We start from the raw sequence: 17,766 nt of genomic DNA, 5'->3' as shown, positions 1-17,766 counted from the left end.
TTTACACCAAAAATATACTACTAGGGTCATTTACGAAGAAATCTCAACAAAGTCTTTACGAAGAAATCTTGAACAAGTCTTTACGAAGAAATCTCAACAAAGTCTTTACGAAGAAATCTCAAAAAACATAGACAAAGAGTTCATGAGAAATTAGATGAAGAAGTCTTAACAAAGTCTTTACGAAGAAATTCATGAAAATTCAAGAGGTGAAAAAAAGAGGTGGAAAAAAGAGGTGAAATCTCACCTCTTCACCTAAAATATATTTTTGGTCATTTACGAAAAGAAGTCTTAACAAAGTCTTTACGAAGAAGTCTTAACAAAGTCTTTACGAAGAAGTCTTATAACAAAGTCTTTACGAAGAAGTCTCAATAAAATCTGTCAAAAGCCGCTTTTTAACTTCACTTAAAATGCCACGTAAGCTACGTAAGAATATACGTAAGAGGAAGAGAGCATTGAAACATCCAATAGTAAAACTAACACAACAACAGTTGCAACAACAAATGCTGAATGACCCCACTATGTTGCAACAAATGTCAAGCAATCCTATGCTTTTAAACCGAGTTGTTGGTGCACAGAGTGGAGGTTTAAGAGCGGCACTTTTAGCGAAAATGGCAGGCTATGGTGGAGCTGCAGACGGAAACTATAACCCTCAAAGTCAAATGAATTTGAGTTCACTCAAAAATCAAATAACAGATGTCAAAAAGTCAAACATAGACATACAGAAGCAAATAAGTGAAAACGAAAAGAAACTAGAATATGACAGACACACAAAGAAACTAATGAGTTAAACGTAGAGAAAAAGAAGAAAGAAGAACAACTGAAAGAACTAAGTACAGAGGAATATGCGAAAAAAGTGTCAGAAAAAGCAGCAGAAGTAGCAAAAATGGAACAAGATGTTAAATTTTGAAAAACCATACTACTCAATATAAAGTACTGAAAGATGAAGAGATAAAACAAAAAGCCCTGAAGACATATAATGGATAGCGATGAGTATAAAAAAAAGTTGAAGCAAATGTAAAGGCAAAAAACTTTTACAGTTGCAAAACCAAACCGTACAGTATGAAAACTTAGCACAAGAAAGTAAAAATAACGACGCGCCATGCAAAAGGCAATGAAAAGCGCGAATATATAAAAGCTAACAATGACTGGTTAGATGCCCAAGCCAACGCTAAAGCAGCCCAGCTTATAGGGTCAATAAGGACAAAAATACAAGCGGATGAAGACAGTTCAAATGAAGCTTTAACAAATGCTGACTTTAAGAACGCTTCGAAGCTCTTCATAGTAAGGTGAAACAAGTGAACGACTTCTCATCTGGAAAGAAACTGAAGTCTGAAGGTTTCGACAAAGAGTTAAAAGAAGTAGCACAAAATATGACGAAAATAACAGATGCAGCAACGAGACAGGCAGTTCAAAGTGCCTATGACGCCGTTAGAGCAACTGTTGTGAAAAGTCAAGAAAAAGAGTTACAACAGACCAAAACAGACCTAGTAAATGCTTTCTTAAAAACGAAAAGTCAGGTAGGACATTACGCTGCAGATGGAACATATGTGCCAGCTGGTGGAACTTATATACCACCAAACCCTCCAAGAGAAGCACCTGCACCAGGACTACCTAAAACATTTACATCGTCACATGGACACAGACACAGGCATGCACCAAAACCAACATTAAAATCCAGCACAACAACCAACACAAAACCAGCACAACAACCAACAGTTCAAAACCCTGCACAACAACAACCACAAACAGAGCAAGGACATAAAAGAAGTAGAGAACAAGGAAACCAAGAATTCTTAAAAATGCTTAAAGAAGAGTGTGGTTTCCCAGATACTGTTGACTTTAGTGACAGATATAAAGAAGCTATTGAAAGTTCAAGGATGGAAATACTGACCCGAACCTATTTAGCTTTATGGCTCAGCACCAAAACGGATATAATCTCAAACCTGGAAAATACAAGCTCGCTAAGGATATGATTTAATAGCATATCATCCAAATGACATGGATGAATTTACTCCGAGATATTTGATGTCAGAGCTAAATGACAATTCAACTTTCGTCATGAAACGCGTAAAAAATAGAGACGGAACGAAAGAACAAAAGCTTATGAATGCGGATGACGTAGATAGGGAAATTGTTGAAAACGGTCTCGGAATATATGAAATGCCAGCAGATGAGGTACAAGAAACTCCACAGGAAGAAGTTCAGATACAACCAGACATGGAAGAAATAGTTCAGCAACAACAGCTAGAAGAGCCTGAAGGAAACGAACAAGTCACTCCTTTGGAAACTAACTTCACAGAACTAGATGAAGATTTGGAACAGCCGAAAAATCTTGACCCTCAACAAGAGTATGCGGAGAATATGGAATATTTCCAAGAGTCTAAAAAAAAATTCGGCTGACATAGTAGAAGAATATCGAAAAATGTTTGCCGACATACAAAAGACTCCAACACCAGATGAAAATATTCAGCATAGAATGGAAGAACTGAAAAAAAATGTACACAAATACAACAACCCTTTTTACTTACGAGCATTTAACGTTCAATCTTCGGATGAACTCGGTGAAAATAAAAGGTTAAATTTCAAGAAAACATATAGAAATGAAACATTGTTTAAAGTTCATTCAGAACCTAACCAAGATGGAAACAAACCTACTTTTGTTTCTGCAGACGATGGAACTACAATGAGATGGGGTCATAAAGCTAACCCGGATAGGTGGTTCATAAACTTACAACCACAATTCCAAGAAGTTGTAGACGCAATGGAAGTGAATGGTGAACCAGATATAGCTGGTATTTTAAGCGCGGCTTTAATGCCATTGAAAGATATGAAAACATGCAGATATTTTGGACCAGTATGAAATGAACATGGCTGATGGAAATATAACACCTGACGTTCTAGAACATTTATCTCAAAGAACTACACAGAACCATAAAGATGGTATATTTGGTGAAGAGTTTAGAAAGAAAGTTAGGGAGATAGAAAGGAAGAGAACCTATTGTACATGACCTTGCAAACGAAAGTTTGCAAAATGTCATAAAACTTACTTTGCAGACAATGAACCGAGAAGGGATGAATATTAAGAAAACTCAAATGGACAGTACCAAATGAAATGTTAGTATTGAAAAACATGTTCCTTGACAAAATAAAACCAACTACAGAAATAAACGACGCAAGACTGAAAGATTGGGTAGAAGCTTTCCCATTCACAAAAGATATAGTTGGTAACATGGAAAGAAAACCAGAATGGCTACAAAAACATATATTTGGAAACGAGCTTATTCCATATGGACAGGCACTGTTTGAAGAGCTTGAACCGGAAACTCAGGAAAGAGTCATGCAAACAATAAGCGACGACTCAAATACAAACTATGACAAACTCTTTCTAGGATATAGGTTACCTGAGATGGGCGACCAGAGCCAAAAGGCAAAAAGGACATGGAAAATTTGCAACATACTAGATGAACATAATGCAAAGATGCAACAACTTCAAGCAGAGGGCAATGAAGGAAAAAGAAGAGTTAAAAACTCAGTCAGGAAGAAAGTAAAGCTTGGTCCACGTGGGTTCTATTATGACATATAAATCCAACTATTCTATATTTTACTCATATGAAATGTACGCCGCTCAGAATATAACGCCAACAGTTTTGGATGCTATGAATGGAAATGTTTCCGAATGGTATAACGAATGCGACAATGCCATTAGAAGGTCAGAAATAGTTCCTGGAACTTACGAATATACAACTGCTGTTTCTTATGGAAACGTAGGTGAGTTTGGAGAAGGTTCTTCAACAACAGTAGATATTGCTTGCGACAGGTTTCATATAATTTCTATTGACAACTCTTTCTTATACGTGGAACAAGACATTGAAATAAAACCTTCTGCCAAGTTGTCTGACAAGAAAGGTTGCAATGGAATTTTCTATGTCGGATACCAATATGCTCCAGAAGTTTTCATGGGATATAAGATATATTCTAACTCTGACTTAGTTCAAACAGTAACATGGGCAAACTATGAATGGTTCGCTTTGAGAAACTCAGTACAACCACAAGCTAGAGAACAAACAGACCAGTATGCAACTATTGAGAAAATAAGAAGACTTGACCCTAACGTTCCAGGAGTTTATGTTGACCTTTCTGGACAAACTGCAGCAGCAGTAACCAAAGTAAAACTGAAACTTAGAGTTCCTTTGTCATCTTTCCTCATCTTCAGGTTTTTAAGATACTTGCCAAACTGGGCAGGAAAAATTTCTATCGAACTTACTCCAAGCAAAAATAACTTAGTCATTGCACCAACACAAGACCCATTCACTCTTACAGAAGTAGTGGGAACAAATAAAATGTCATTCGCCGACTTTTGCAAAAACAAAGTTGACTTAGACTTTGGTTTCTCAAACCTCAACACTGAAGTAAACTATTATTTCAATGCTGCTGGAGATGCTTGGGACCCAGTTAAGTTTACATGCGAAAAGTTTGAATGCAAGAGAATAGAAAGCAGACTTGCAGTCTATATGTTGGACCCAGATATTTCAAATGCTTTAGCTGCCAAATATATTGCAGTTCCACTTATGTTCCCTATACACCAAATATCTGTCAAAGACTTTGCAGGTGAAGTTGGAAACCAAAGTGCTGACCCAGGTGCAAGAACAGATATTGCTTTAACAACTGCAATGAAACATGCAGATACTATGTTTGTACTGTTCAGACGAACTATAAATGACTATTCTTGCTTCTACAACCCTGGTATTAAATACCATATAAACATAGATGGCAAATATTATCCAAGAGAAGAATATTCTACAGTTGAGGATATGAGGTCATACAACTTGACATTAGATGCTATGAACTTTAACAACAACTTCACAACAACCATTAACCCTGAAATGCAAAGTTCTATTATGCCATATGTGAAAGTATGGACCCATACAGGAAGTCAAAAAACTCAATATACAAATGGAGACCGTTCAAACTTTTGGCTTGGCATTCCATTTGCTGACTCAGAAGACTTTATGGGTGGTATTTCAACTGTTGGTACTGTACAAATACAATATACTGGTGACAGAGACGGTCCATATGAACTGAGAGCAAAGAAGTTTACAAAACCAATAGCACTTTTCACGGAAGATGCTCTTTTGAAGATTCGTTCGATGAAACCTGCTGGGGCTCCTCAGATTGGCATAACGACAGCTTCCATCGAGCAGATTTTGGCAGCAGGTCAGTAAGTTGTTCTTGAACTGACTTCTCTCCGTCAAATATTGACAGTACGCCAGTTTTGACATAAAATTGTATTATAAACTTTCCTTTAGAAATATCGGTCAGTTTTGTTGTTATATTTTTGTCAACGTCAAGAACTTTCACCATCTCGTTATACCAACTTTCTTTGCTTTATGAAAATATTTTGGTTCAGCAAAGACTGCTATTCTATAACATTTTCCATTGTTTGTGTAAAGAACTATTCTATCAATGAACTTGTATTGTTTGTGTGTGTAAACTTTGTTTTGCTTCAATTCGAAGAGATACTCAAATACGTCCATCTTTTTATTCTAAGTAAAATGTCATTTCCGAAAAATAGAAGCGTGAGTGTTTCAAAAGGTTTAATGGCGGTGGCAGATGTGAAGTTAAATTCACCAACTCAAACAAACAGTCAAAGTGTTGTTGTCAATGTCAAAGAAAGAGATGTTGAAGTGGGGAAACCATACGAAGACGAAGATGGTATAACAATAGTTCCTGTAAAAGAACAACCAACATACCCTGAAGTTAGCAGAGACTTAAGTTCTGTTGCAGATATTCGAAACGACTACCAACAACTTAAAGACAAACTTAAAACTCAGGAGAAGATTTGTCAAGCTTTGGGTATAATGTTAAACTTGGTTGAGCACAACCCTGTAAAAGTGAACTCATATGTCATCGCACCTCATGAAGTTTTGAAAGAACTATTGAAACTTTTGACAGAGGCAGACGATATAAACATCAAAGAAATAGAACCCGACATTGCTTGCTGTGGTGTTTCATATAATGTCATTGACAAGATATACGTTATGAAAGGAGGTGAAACGTTGAACTTAAAATATAGTTTCCCAGACGTCATAAAAATATTTGACGACCACAACATTTCATTAAAAGTTTATTTGCTAAGTAAATGGCAGAAGACATAATGGTTTATACTATTACGACTAAAAACCCTGAGTCATATAATTCTATAACAACAAACTTACAAAGTCCTCAAGGACGATATTGTAAACTGAACCTTAAACACGAATGACGACTAAAGCCTGTTTTGCTCTTTTGACACCAGAAGACTTTGTTGTTGTGAATGGTAAAAAATACTTCTTTGAAGATACTTACTCAGATATACCACCAACAGGTTTTGTTGACTTATTTAATACTTTAAGGACGAGTGTAACATGTGCTGCAACTAGAGCAGGTTTCATTATGTTTGGATGTCCGACCGAGTTTAGTATAAACGATATGAGCTATAATACAAAACTTATATCTGGTTTTTACTACCAACAGTTTCCTATAACAGGAAAAGGTGTCATACAAGGAATGTCTGTTCCATTGACTTTAAGTACACCTATTTTATATATTGTTTCAAACTTAGGTTCAAAGTGCTATTCGAATGTCGACAGAAACTACTATGACCAAAAGATACTCATGCGTATAAACAACACTTTCTCTGCTGGTTTGCCTATTGTTCATTCGAATGCAGAATTTTCAACCTTAGTGAACTCAAACACTTTGCAAGTATAACGTTGACATTAGTTGACGCAAACTTTGTTCCTGTAAAACTTTTATGTCCTATGTATTTGTCAATGACGGCAGAAAGTTTCGAATTGGAAGATGCAACTGGTGAAAGTATTGTATTACAAGAACAACTTCAACAACAAATAGCTCAAGAACAACAAATGCAACAAATAGCTCAAGAATAAAAAAAATATTTTTTTTATTTTTATAAAAATGTACAGAATAGATGTTTCAGATTTTTATGACTTCCAAGCATTCAGAAATATGTGTCCATTTCGAGACTATAACAAAGCAGTCGAGAATTTGAAACGTTTAGTCATTTATGTTGACTCTGCCCCAGAATGTTATGTCATGAAAGAATGGGATGTTGTCTTTAACAAACCAAGAGCAACAATAGTTTCAGAACAAGAATGTAGACAGAAACTTAAGAAAATAAAAGTCGTACAAGTTGGAATGAAGATGTTAGATGCTTGGGATATCTTATTGTCAAAGTTAGAAGATTTTTCAGTTCGAGGTATAAAGTTCTATACACCTTCTCCAAACTTCTATTCTATCTTCACTGGATATAAATACGAACAAGTAGAATGGAAAAAGTATTATAGAAGCTTGGTTAGACCATGTCAAAGAAATTATATGCAATGGAAACGAAAAGGTTTATGAGTATATCTTATGTTGGTTTGCAAACATCTTACAACATCCAAGTGCTAAAAATGAAACTGCTCTCATTATAATTGGAAAACAAGGAACAGGTAAGAACACTTTCTTTACAGATATTTTGTGCAAACTGTTAGAGGGCTATTCGAACCGAATATGACAAACTTAGAAAACATCTGCGGTAAATTTAACTCCTCAATAGAGAATATGAAACTTATAGTATGTAACGAACTTCAAAGTATAGATACAACAAAGGTTTTAAACTCAGATGCTTTGAAGAGTCTTATAACAGACAAAGTTGGAGTTGTTGAAAGAAAATATAAAGACCAAAGAGTTTGTGAAAATGTTGCAAATTTCATTATGGTTTCAAACAACGCCGTTCCGATGAAGTTAGAAAGTTCTGACAGAAGATATGTAGTTGTCAGAACGTCAGATTCTCATATGCAAGATACAGAATATTTTGACGCTTAGTCAGAAACTTTGACATCTGACTTTTACAACCACTTGTTCTCATATTTTATGACATTAGATATTTCTAAGTTCAATCCAAGACAAATTCCATATACCGAAGAGAGACAAACATTGTTAGAAGCAAACAAGAGTGTATATGAACTGTTTATAGATGAGACTAACTTTGAGTGTTTAGATGAAAGGTCATTGTACGATTCATATAAACAATATTGTCAAGAGTATGGTTATATGGCAGCTTCTAAACGTACATTCTTGGCAAATGTCAAAAGTCTTTTAGATGTTCAGAACGGCGTATATACAAAGAAAAATTTTTCTGAGTAAATTTAAAAAAAACATTTTTTTATCCGATAGAAAAGATGACGAAATATATTTCAGTCAACAAGTACATGACAGGACTTAAAGAAGAACTAGACCCATTCATATATTTGAATGTTTACTTCTACCATTTTGAAAAGTCTACATTTGACAAAGTTTGGAACATCGAACCTGTTAAGTTTGCTATTGTGACTAAAAATGGTGCGAAATTTGAAGACTTAGACATAGAAGGTTTGTTAGCAGTCAAAGAAAATTTTGACAGAAAGTTTCTCAAACTCGAAGAAGGCAAAGCATACAAACTTGTTATACCTTATGAACCAAAGAAAGCAGACGACTATGAATATTATGAGTCTAAGATAGTTGAAGTTCAAGGTAAATTGGGTAAAAAGATTTTAGAGTCTAAACCAGTGTTTGCTCCTAAAGAGGAAGAGAACATTGACATTGACCCAGAAATGTTCTAAAAATAAAATTTTATTTTTACATGTCAAATTTCTTTTTCTCTGGAACTGGTTCAGGTTCTTTCTTCTCTTCTTCTACTTTCTTTTCTTTCTTCTCTCTCTTCTTCTTCTTCTCTGGTGGAGTTATGTCAAACTTCTCAGAACCATATTTATGTAAAAGTTCTTTGTCCTTTAATAGCTCTTCTATTCTGTTTTCTATTTCATCTTCAAGAACAGCGCATGTGCCTTCTTTGCATTCTAAGAACTTTTGTTGGACTTCATCTCTCCAAGAGGCGTCATCTCTGTCAACAAGTCTGTCATTGACAAACTTAAAGACTTCTCTGCCTAATGTTTTATGGTTCTTGTCATATTCCCAGAAACAGAACTTTAGAACAAATTCACCTTTCTTGTTTACACTATGTAAGATTTTATGGTCTACAGATGTTTTGCTGTCGAAAAGCTTGTCTCGAATATAGATAGCGAAATCGCTAGACATTTCCTAAAAGATAAAAATTTTTAATTTTTCTAAAAATATGTTAGAAAAAAAGTTTGCTGACATTGACAAGAAATTTGAGAATGTTTTAAACAAGAACAAGAGGAAGTTAGAAAATGCTCAGATAAAACCCATACATGACAAGTTCTTATTTGCTCAGAATGGTATAACAGGTCTAATCGCACCACCTGGGTCGGGTAAGACTTTCACTTATCTTAAAATGGCTGCACAACAACAAGAACTAGATGAGAAGAACCCATTCTATGAGTTAGTTGTTATTTGTAGTACTTCTGGTCAATTTGACCAAACCGTCAATTCGTTCAAAGATATTATAAAGAAGTCTAAGTTAGTATGTATAAAGGATACTGAGTTGTTAGATTGGATAAAGAAGTACCAAAGAAGAGTTTTGAAGTATAATGCTATAAATGAGTATGTCAATTCTAAGTTTAAAGACCCAAATGAGGAAATGCAGAGAATATTAGAGAAGAAACACTTCAGAAACAAACAGAAAGAGATAGAATACATTTCGAAGAAATTGCAATCTTACGATTGGAAGACATACCCTCATAGATGTCTTCTTATCTTAGATGACTTTGCTTCTCATCCTTTGTTAAAGAACAGAGAACAAGACATGTGTCGAATTCTTAAGAAGCTCAGACACTTTAACATCTCTGTTGTCATTTGTGTACAGACAGCAAAGAGTTTAAGTAAGGATGTAAAGAGAATACTGACTGACATTATACTTTTCCCTGGATTGTCCGAAGACGATTTCATGGAACTTATGAAAGAGTCCATGGCAGGTAAGTTTGACAGACATGAACTATGGGAGAAGTACAAAGTCATACAAGACCCTCATACTTCTTTCAGAATTCATATCTACGCGAACAAAGTTCAAATTGTAAAAAGTCAAGCTTGAAAAATGTAAGTGTTTGAGTCTTAGTCTGTTGTGGTGCTGGGGCTGTCGGTTCTTCTGGCTTTGGAAGACATTCAGGAAGAGGAACGTCGGACATTCGTTTGTGTCCTGTCGGAAGGAAGAACTTTTCCTGTTGTCGGGAAATTTTTTTCCAGTTGTCGGGAAATTTTTTTCCAGTTGTCGGGAAAAATTTTTCCAGTTGTCGGGAAAAAAGTTCTCAATTTTCGAAAATTTGAATGGTTTACGGACGAACAACAGGAAATTTTTTTCCAGTTGTCAGGAAATTTTTTTCCAGTTGTCAGGAAATTTTTTTCTTGTTGGAAGGAAGGACTTGGAATGTTGGAAGGAAGGACTCGGAATGCCAGAAGGATTTGACAAGACAATTTACCATCTAGAGCTACCTGAGCCATCTGAAGTCAAGACCAAAAATAAATGGTTCATTTACTCTGCTTGTTTGAAGTTGTCAAAATACTCTGTTATTTTTTCCTTTAACAATGGCAAATCTTCTTTGAAGGTAAGTATTGTACAACCTTTAATATCATAGTGTGTTTGAGGTAAAGTATCTTGAACTATTTGTTTCACATCTTCATTTGGGGTCATTGAAATCGGTAAGTTTTCGCGATAGAACCAATTTCTGTCAGATTTGTAAATCTTAGCAAGGTCGTAAAAGCTTTTGTTGTTTCTTCTGATAAATGCAACATAACCATATCTCTGTCTTCTTCATTTTCCATCTCTTCAGTGTAAATCATAACTTATAGTTCTTTTCCTTTCCTTTTGGTACCGAACGTGGTATTCTTTCTGTATGTTTTTGTCTTTGCTTCAATGACTTCATCTTTTGCTTGAAGTTTCTTTTCCATCTCTTCACGTTCTTGTCTATGAATTCATCTAACATCATGAAATATAACAAGCGTAACGAGGCGAAGCCCACATTGCAAACAGCATTTACAAGAAGTCTATGAACATAATATCCTTTCAAAACTATTTGGCAAATTTTTACGATTTTCGTACGGAATCTCGTTCCTCGGTTTTCCGAGGAACGCAAACATATGAGGAAATTCTTCTAAAAGTTCTTTTGCCTGCTGGTTTTCAAACCAATGATATGCTTGCTTTGTAGAACGAAGAGCTGTCAAAATACTTTGCATTTGGTACATATCGTCTTTGACCGAACGAATGAGACGTAACTGTTTGTTATATGTATGTACTCATATTCTTCATTTATGGCTTCATGAACGATAGCAGTTGTTGTGTTCTCTGATGTTGACATACTGTCTTTACATACAAAATAAAAAAATATTTTATAAAAAACTAGCGTTATTTTCTATCTTGTATAAAGACCAAAAATAACGCTTTACATGATTTTTCAGCAACTTCGTCAAGAAGTCTGTAAATATACCAAGCATAGCGAGGCGAAGCCCACATTGCTATTGAACTAACTAGGAACTTATGAAATAATTACTTTTAGATGTGATGGTAATTTTGTCTGTCTTGGTACATCTTTTTAAGTTCTACATGTTCAAACTCACTGAGGAGTTCATGAGTGCTTATTTAATTCAAACCAGTCTTGTGGTTTCTTAGTATCTGGAGCAAAACATGCTGTCAAAATACTTTGCATTTGGTACATGTCATCTTTGACCGAACGAATGAGACGGAGTTGTTTGTTAAACTGTATGTACTCATATTTTCATTTATGGCTTCATGAACGATAGCAGTTGTTGTGTTCTCTGATGTTGACATATCTGTCTTTACATACAAAATAAAAAAAATATTTTATAAAAAACTAGCGTTATTTTTTCTGTCTTAAGGAAATTCATGAAATTTGGTCATTTTTTTCAGCAAAAATATATTTTAGGTGAAGAGGTGAGATTTCACTGTTTTTTCACCTCTTTTTTCACCTCATGAATTTTCATGATTTCATCGTAAATGTTTTGTCAAGACTTCTTCGTATATGTTTTGTCAAGACTCTTCGTATATGTTTTGTCAAGACTTCTTCGTATAGTTTTGTCAAGACTTCATCGTATATGTTTTGTCAAGACTTTAATCGTCAATGAGTGTAAAACAGACAAAAATATATTTTAGGGTAGAAGGGTATATCTACCCCGTTTTCTACCCTCATTTCTACCCCATATGTCCTTACTGAAAAAGTATGTGTTCCATATGTCATTTTACTCAGAATTTTGTTGCTGAATTCAATAAAAATATATTTTAGGTGAAGAGGTGAGATTTCACCTGTTTTTTCACCTCTTTTTTCACCTGTTATTTTATAAGCGTTTTACATGAATTGTATGATGTATATTTGAAATCCTAAACAATTTCGTAGCTTCTATTTCTTCTGTCAGTACATCGAATGTTTTAACAATGCCGAAAGTTTCTTTATATTTCTTCTTGACATCTGAAAGAAGGAAATCGTCAGCTGTTGGATAGTTTTTGTTCAGAAATGCTAACATGTCCATTTTATCTTCTGCTGGTTTTTCTGCTTCTTTCTTTAAGTCAGCATAGTCGTTTCGCATACGTTCTATCTCTTTGACGGAGTAGTTATATTTCCTCATTGCAGCTTTACATTTTGAACATTGCGGGTTCATTTTAGCATTGTACATTGAAATCTTACCTGCTAGTATGACTAAGGCGTCAATGGTTTTCTTTAACTCAAAAGTTGCGGGTTTTATCTGTTCATTCCATACTTTACCTCTTTTATCTTTATCTCTTATCTGCCATACACATTTTGCAACTAACGAAACAAAGTCTGTCGTAGGTCTTAAACTCCCCAGATTTATATATGTCAGAGATGTTCTTATATACCATGTCGCAATCTTTGTCCATGACTTTGTGGTTGCAATGAAATCCTAGAAACTCATAGTTTACCTTTCGTATGAACTTCTTTATTTCTACTGAGTCAGTTGGTTTCACTTCTATTTCATCGAATTCAGGAATAGTGAGCTTTTGCTGCTGAATTTCAGGAAGTTTAGGTAGATGGTCGATGAGGTCCTGCATTTCATAAAGATACTGTTCATTTGTTTCATCTTTTGCAGTGCAATCTAAATCTCCTTGGAGAAGTTCTTGCTTTATCTTCTGGATTTCTGTTTCGAAAGTATATGAAGAAGGAATGAAGCTTTTCATCTCTACTAACATAGATGTTGGGTTCATGACTAACGAGTTTGGTGCTGTTGTTGCTAACATGTTCTTACAATAAAAATAAAAAAATATTTTTTTAAAAAAACCAACTTTATTTTTTATTTCGGGAAAATTCAAGAGGGTGAAAAAACAGGTGAAAAGAGGGTGAAATCTCACCTCTTCACCTAAAATATATTTTTGTCTGATTTACGCTCATTACGATGAAGTTTCGACAAAACATTTACGTTCATGTTTGACAAAACATTTACGATGAAATCATGAAAATTCAAGAGGGTGAAAAAACAGGTGAAAAAAGAGGTGAAATCTCACCTCTTCACCTAAAATATATTTTTGTCTGAATTCAGCAACAAAATGGTTCATTTACTCACAATATTTTTGTACAAAACGACCCCAAACTTTTAACTTCTTTTCTGCAGCTTCTAATGCTATCTTAGCGAGTTCATATTCTCTAAATTCTCTCTTTAAATCTTCTTGTTCCCATTGGTCTAGTTCGTATGGAGAATCTCTATAACCAGAACATATCTCACGTTCATGTTCTATTTGTTTTTCATGCATTTTTCTAACTTCTTCTTCGAACAAAGGTTTTGCATTCTCTACTGTATCTTCAAGTTCTTCTTCATCTAACTTCTCATGAACTTTCTTGTCTATGGAGTCCAGAATTTTTCCAACTGCTATACAATATTTTGGAGAAGCCCACATTGCTATATAGTTTACGAGTCTTGGGTCTACATACGTTCCTCTAACCTGTTTGATTTCATCCGGAATTCCTGCATGAACCTTGTATAAAAAGCAACCCGCCGTTTTCCGCGGGTTGGTATATTCTTCACAAAATGCCGTATAATACTCTTCCCAGGACTTATTTTCCAACAACTTTCTAAAGTCTTTCCTAAACTGCTGACACATATTTGTTACATTTATATAACCATCCTTGTCTCTACGTAAGACTTCAATACCGTTGTAAGTGCCTTTTGTGAATGTTTCGCCATTAGATTTGTTCGTGAACGTTTTTGCTTCGACTGACATTACTGTTCTTACAATAAAAATAAAAAATATTTTTGAGTGGTACGTCGGACATTCGTTTGTGGCTTAACCGTCGGACATTCGTTTGTGGCTTAACCGTCGGACATTCGTTTGTGGCTCGACCTCAAAACAAGCATTTTGTGAAGAATATACCAACCGCCGGAATTCCGACGGTTGCTTTTTTTATACAAAATTCAAGAGTTTTGCGTGTTTTCTACGATGTTGTCAAAATGTCGTGTTGTCAGTAATTTTAAGAGAAGTTCATTTGACCGAGGCACATAGGCACACCTAAAAACCATCTAACCTAAAATATATTTTTTCTGTCTTAAGGAAATTCATGAAAATTCAAGAGGGTAGAAAAGAGGTTAGATATACCCATCTACCCTAAACATTATTTTTCAATACTTTTTCAGCACTTTTCCGTAGTTGTATATGAAAGACAATTCGAGATAAAAGTCATAGTACAATGGTATTATATGCTGCACACCGTTTGTTCTTTGTTTTTCAACCTGAAGCATTTTATATATGTAAAAATATACTGTTTTAAAAATGTTTTAAAATGGTATGCAATGTTTTATTTCATGCAATGTTTTATTTCTGTGCCGTCTTCAAGTATGCCCCAGTACTTACGCTTGGAGAGGACATGAACTTCGGTGAAAATTTTGTCCAATTTGAATTGACCCATCTTCTCACCGACTAAACCCATTTCAATGAGTTTGTTGTATCCTTCTTCGTTCGTCATGAGTGCGTCAATGTTCTCATAGTAAACCACAACTTTCGATTTGACTTCGGAGAAGAATTTGTTGTAGTTGTCAAGGACTGCCTTTGCGAACTGAGGGTAAGACCAATGTTCGACAATAGGTTTTACTGTGGTTACTAAGCCACCTTGACCTTGAGTAAATTCGTATTTCAAAACAAAAGGGGAGAACCTTTCAACAAAGTTGTCGACCTTCTCATAGTGTTTACTCTTCATCTTTTGAGGTTTCTTAATGGAATATCCCCATGTCGAATTCATAAGCAATTTGAGTGTCATTGCAAGTTTGGGGTTTGAAGCTTTCCTAATATCATACAGTTGTTGTATGACTTTTCCAACTGTATAGTTCCTTCCTGGGAACTCACCGTCTTCGTTTGGAATTCCAGTCGGGATATATTGGACGAACCTCATGTATGCAGCGTTAAGGTCGACATAGTATATCTTTTCGTTTGAGTCGAACTTGTCGCAACCAATGGGTCCAGTTCGTGGAAATTCAAGTGAGTCTCTTATCTTCTGAGAAACTTCGCCTGCTATCTCATAAACATCGTCGAAGCAACCTGTTTCATATAAAACCTTCTGACCTAACTCCGATGCTCTCCAATACAATTTGACGTCAATTGGATGTCTCAATGGAAGTTTGTTTATAGCATCTTGAAGTTCTTGCAACCTCATTGGAAGTTCTTCTGGTTCAGGTTGGTATCCGAACAATCCAACTCCTTTTGGAACAGTGTACTTCTTTTGTGCTATAACTTTGTCTGGAACAACTTTTGGTCTTGCTAACAATGAAAAGTTTGTTTCGTCTTTTGGTACAAAAGTTTCTGTCAGCTTGTCATCTGGAATTGGTTCCAACAAACCTTTCTCGAAAAGAATGTTTACAGCTCTGACAATGTTGCACTTGCCTTTTCCGAACAATGGGTTTGTAAGACTTTCGTTCAACATGAAGTGGTTGTGGACAATTACAATCTTCAACCATGGTAATTTGAAGTCAACAACATAGTCGTCATGTGAAGAACCTTTAGCTGTAGGTATGTTGACTCGGATATTGACATTTGCCAACGGTGCAATTTTTGCCAATTGACCTCTGAGAATGTACCTTGTCTTCACACATGACTCAAGATACTTCATCTTCTCATCTGTAACAAGACCAGAGTTCCTGAGACATGTAAGAATACAAGGTTCATTGACAATTGTTTCAATTGAATTGTAAATTCCATACCTTGTCAAGTCAATGTCAGACTTATTTATGAACGGGAAGTATCCAGCATGTTGTCTGACTGCTTGAGGGTTAGGTTGGTACCATTCGAACTTGACACTTGCAATTCCTTCAATTGCATTCAAAATGTCTGAGTCGGAGTCAACCATTTGTTCTCTCTTTGTAGTCTTGAAAGCGTCAAGAAGCATTGCAGCTGTTGTGACATTGCCATGCGCATAGTATATATGACCGTCCAAATCTGTTACGGTTAGTCTGAGATTGTATCCTTTCTTATTTCCGTCTTGTATGGCAGCAAGTACACCCATGAAGCCTTCTTTGTTCTTTCCTTCGTCAAAGTTTACTGTAAAGGTTCGACCAGATGTAATTTGACTTCTAACTTCACGATACTTTTCATATGCATATCTTGTTCTTTCCATGGGAGCATGTGCGTCTTCACCTTTTCCTTTTTTCCTTCTCAAAGGATGCAATTGTTCGTCATGTTTCCAGTAGAACCTGGCAAAGCCGTCGTGTCCTTCAACTTGAGGCTCACTAACATTGAAAGGCATGTCCATAAGCCGTTCTTCTTCTAACCTCTCTAGTCTGTTTGGATAATTGGCGCGCGCTGTTTCCAAATCCATTTCGTAGCGAAGACCAGACAATTTGTCATAGACTTTTATGGGTCTTCCCTTCCTATATTTAAACTTTTTCGAAACTTTCCAACCATATCTTTCTAACTCTGCTTTTATTCTAGCAGATTTTCTATCCATTCTATACGGGGGCATTTTTATAAAAATAAAAAAATGTTTTTTTTACTTTACGTAAGCACTTGCTGCCAAAAGTCTTTGACGCCAACCCATACCAGCTAATGAAGGTTGGCTTGGTTTAGTTTGGAAACTAACCTTTGGTTTTGGTTTTTCTTCAGTTTTTGGCTTCCCTTCTTCTATTGGTTTTTCGTCACTTTTCGGTTCTTCTGGCTTTACCTCACTTGCAGGTATGGTTGTGTCGTCAACATCTTCGTAAATATCATATGCCATCTGTTTTTGTTTTCCTTTCAACTTTTTGTGTTTGTTGTAAAGTTTAGAATATTTCGACTCTAAGTCAATGAGATGTTCTATAATGAACTGTTTGTCAGTGAAGTAAACTTTTCCATCTTTTGTCTCGAAACCTCCTTCAGACTTCAATATTTTATTTGTGAGAGTCTGTTTCTTTTTTGAGATACTAGCCGTTCCATTTCTATGAAAAGTGACTTTGTAGTTAGGGTTTGTATTTCCAGACCTGGCACTTTCTATTATTGAATTTTTCTCTTCATCTGTAAGTTCTTTGACAGGTTTTGACAATGGTTCTGAACTTTTTGTTTGTGGTGTCAAATATAATCTACCGTTTTCACTTCTTCGGTCATTTCATGTCAAGTAAAAAATTTTAGTTTGTTTGTTTTTCTGGTTTTGTCAACCTGGTTGTTTTTCATGGTTTGTTGTAGGTTTTTAAGTCGGTTCTAGAAAACTTCTGAGGTAGTATGGAGGACTTGTACAAACACGTGTTGGTGTAACTGCTGGAAGTCGAACCAAATCCATCTTGAACCCATTTGTCTCAATGCTTGTTTGTTCATTTCAATCTCAGTAAAAAAATTGTTTACATTCCCACGTT

The 17,766-nt window shown here is 35.4% G+C and overlaps 9 protein-coding genes and 5 pseudogenes across 14 annotated transcripts, besides 1 other annotated feature; 7 read left to right on the top strand and 7 right to left on the bottom strand.

Moving 5' to 3' along the window:
• Positions 1-17,766: part of a mobile genetic element that runs on past both edges of the window.
• TVAGG3_0636960 lies at positions 408-3,125 on the top strand (annotated as a pseudogene). Its single transcript has one exon. A coding segment is annotated over exon 1 (2,718 nt).
• Positions 3,615-4,456, top strand: TVAGG3_0636950 (protein of unknown function, DUF4106 family; the record flags this gene model as incomplete). Its single annotated transcript, XM_051241079.1, has 1 exon — positions 3,615-4,456. A coding segment is annotated over one exon (842 nt), but the record flags the coding sequence as incomplete, so codon positions are not given.
• TVAGG3_0636940 (protein of unknown function, DUF4106 family) lies at positions 4,569-5,222 on the top strand (the record flags this gene model as incomplete). The annotated part of the gene is made up of 1 exon (XM_051241078.1): positions 4,569-5,222. The coding sequence occupies one exon, from the start codon at positions 4,569-4,571 to the stop codon at positions 5,220-5,222; it is 654 nt and encodes a 217-aa protein (XP_051087665.1).
• On the top strand, positions 5,598-5,915 carry TVAGG3_0636930 (protein of unknown function, DUF4106 family; the record flags this gene model as incomplete). Its single annotated transcript, XM_051241077.1, has 1 exon — positions 5,598-5,915. A coding segment is annotated over one exon (318 nt), but the record flags the coding sequence as incomplete, so codon positions are not given.
• Positions 6,815-6,929, top strand: TVAGG3_0636920 (annotated as a pseudogene). The gene has a single exon. A coding segment is annotated over exon 1 (115 nt).
• Positions 8,226-8,645, top strand: TVAGG3_0636910 (protein of unknown function, DUF4108 family; the record flags this gene model as incomplete). Its single annotated transcript, XM_051241076.1, has 1 exon — positions 8,226-8,645. The coding sequence occupies one exon, from the start codon at positions 8,226-8,228 to the stop codon at positions 8,643-8,645; it is 420 nt and encodes a 139-aa protein (XP_051087663.1).
• TVAGG3_0636900 (uncharacterized protein) lies at positions 8,662-8,973 on the bottom strand (the record flags this gene model as incomplete). Its single annotated transcript, XM_051241075.1, has 1 exon — positions 8,662-8,973. A coding segment is annotated over one exon (312 nt), but the record flags the coding sequence as incomplete, so codon positions are not given.
• Positions 9,335-10,030, top strand: TVAGG3_0636890 (protein of unknown function, DUF4106 family; the record flags this gene model as incomplete). The annotated part of the gene is made up of 1 exon (XM_051241074.1): positions 9,335-10,030. The coding sequence occupies one exon, from the start codon at positions 9,335-9,337 to the stop codon at positions 10,028-10,030; it is 696 nt and encodes a 231-aa protein (XP_051087661.1).
• Positions 10,469-10,919, bottom strand: TVAGG3_0636880 (annotated as a pseudogene). The gene has a single exon. A coding segment is annotated over exon 1 (451 nt).
• On the bottom strand, positions 12,286-13,168 carry TVAGG3_0636870 (annotated as a pseudogene). Its single transcript has one exon. A coding segment is annotated over exon 1 (883 nt).
• TVAGG3_0636860 (uncharacterized protein) lies at positions 13,517-14,194 on the bottom strand (the record flags this gene model as incomplete). The annotated part of the gene is made up of 1 exon (XM_051241073.1): positions 13,517-14,194. A coding segment is annotated over one exon (678 nt), but the record flags the coding sequence as incomplete, so codon positions are not given.
• On the bottom strand, positions 14,751-15,341 carry TVAGG3_0636850 (DNA/RNA polymerases family; the record flags this gene model as incomplete). Its single annotated transcript, XM_051241072.1, has 1 exon — positions 14,751-15,341. One exon carries the CDS (start codon positions 15,339-15,341, stop codon positions 14,751-14,753), a length of 591 nt encoding a protein of 196 aa, XP_051087659.1.
• TVAGG3_0636840 (uncharacterized protein) lies at positions 15,523-16,904 on the bottom strand (the record flags this gene model as incomplete). Its single annotated transcript, XM_051241071.1, has 1 exon — positions 15,523-16,904. A coding segment is annotated over one exon (1,382 nt), but the record flags the coding sequence as incomplete, so codon positions are not given.
• On the bottom strand, positions 16,932-17,521 carry TVAGG3_0636830 (annotated as a pseudogene). The gene has a single exon. A coding segment is annotated over exon 1 (590 nt).

This window comes from Trichomonas vaginalis, chromosome III (genome assembly GCF_026262505.1).
Source record: "Trichomonas vaginalis G3 chromosome III, whole genome shotgun sequence".
NCBI lineage: Eukaryota > Parabasalia > Trichomonadida > Trichomonadidae > Trichomonas > Trichomonas vaginalis.
Note: the sequence above shows the minus strand (reverse complement) of the source record. Positions and strands in the feature narration are given on the sequence as shown.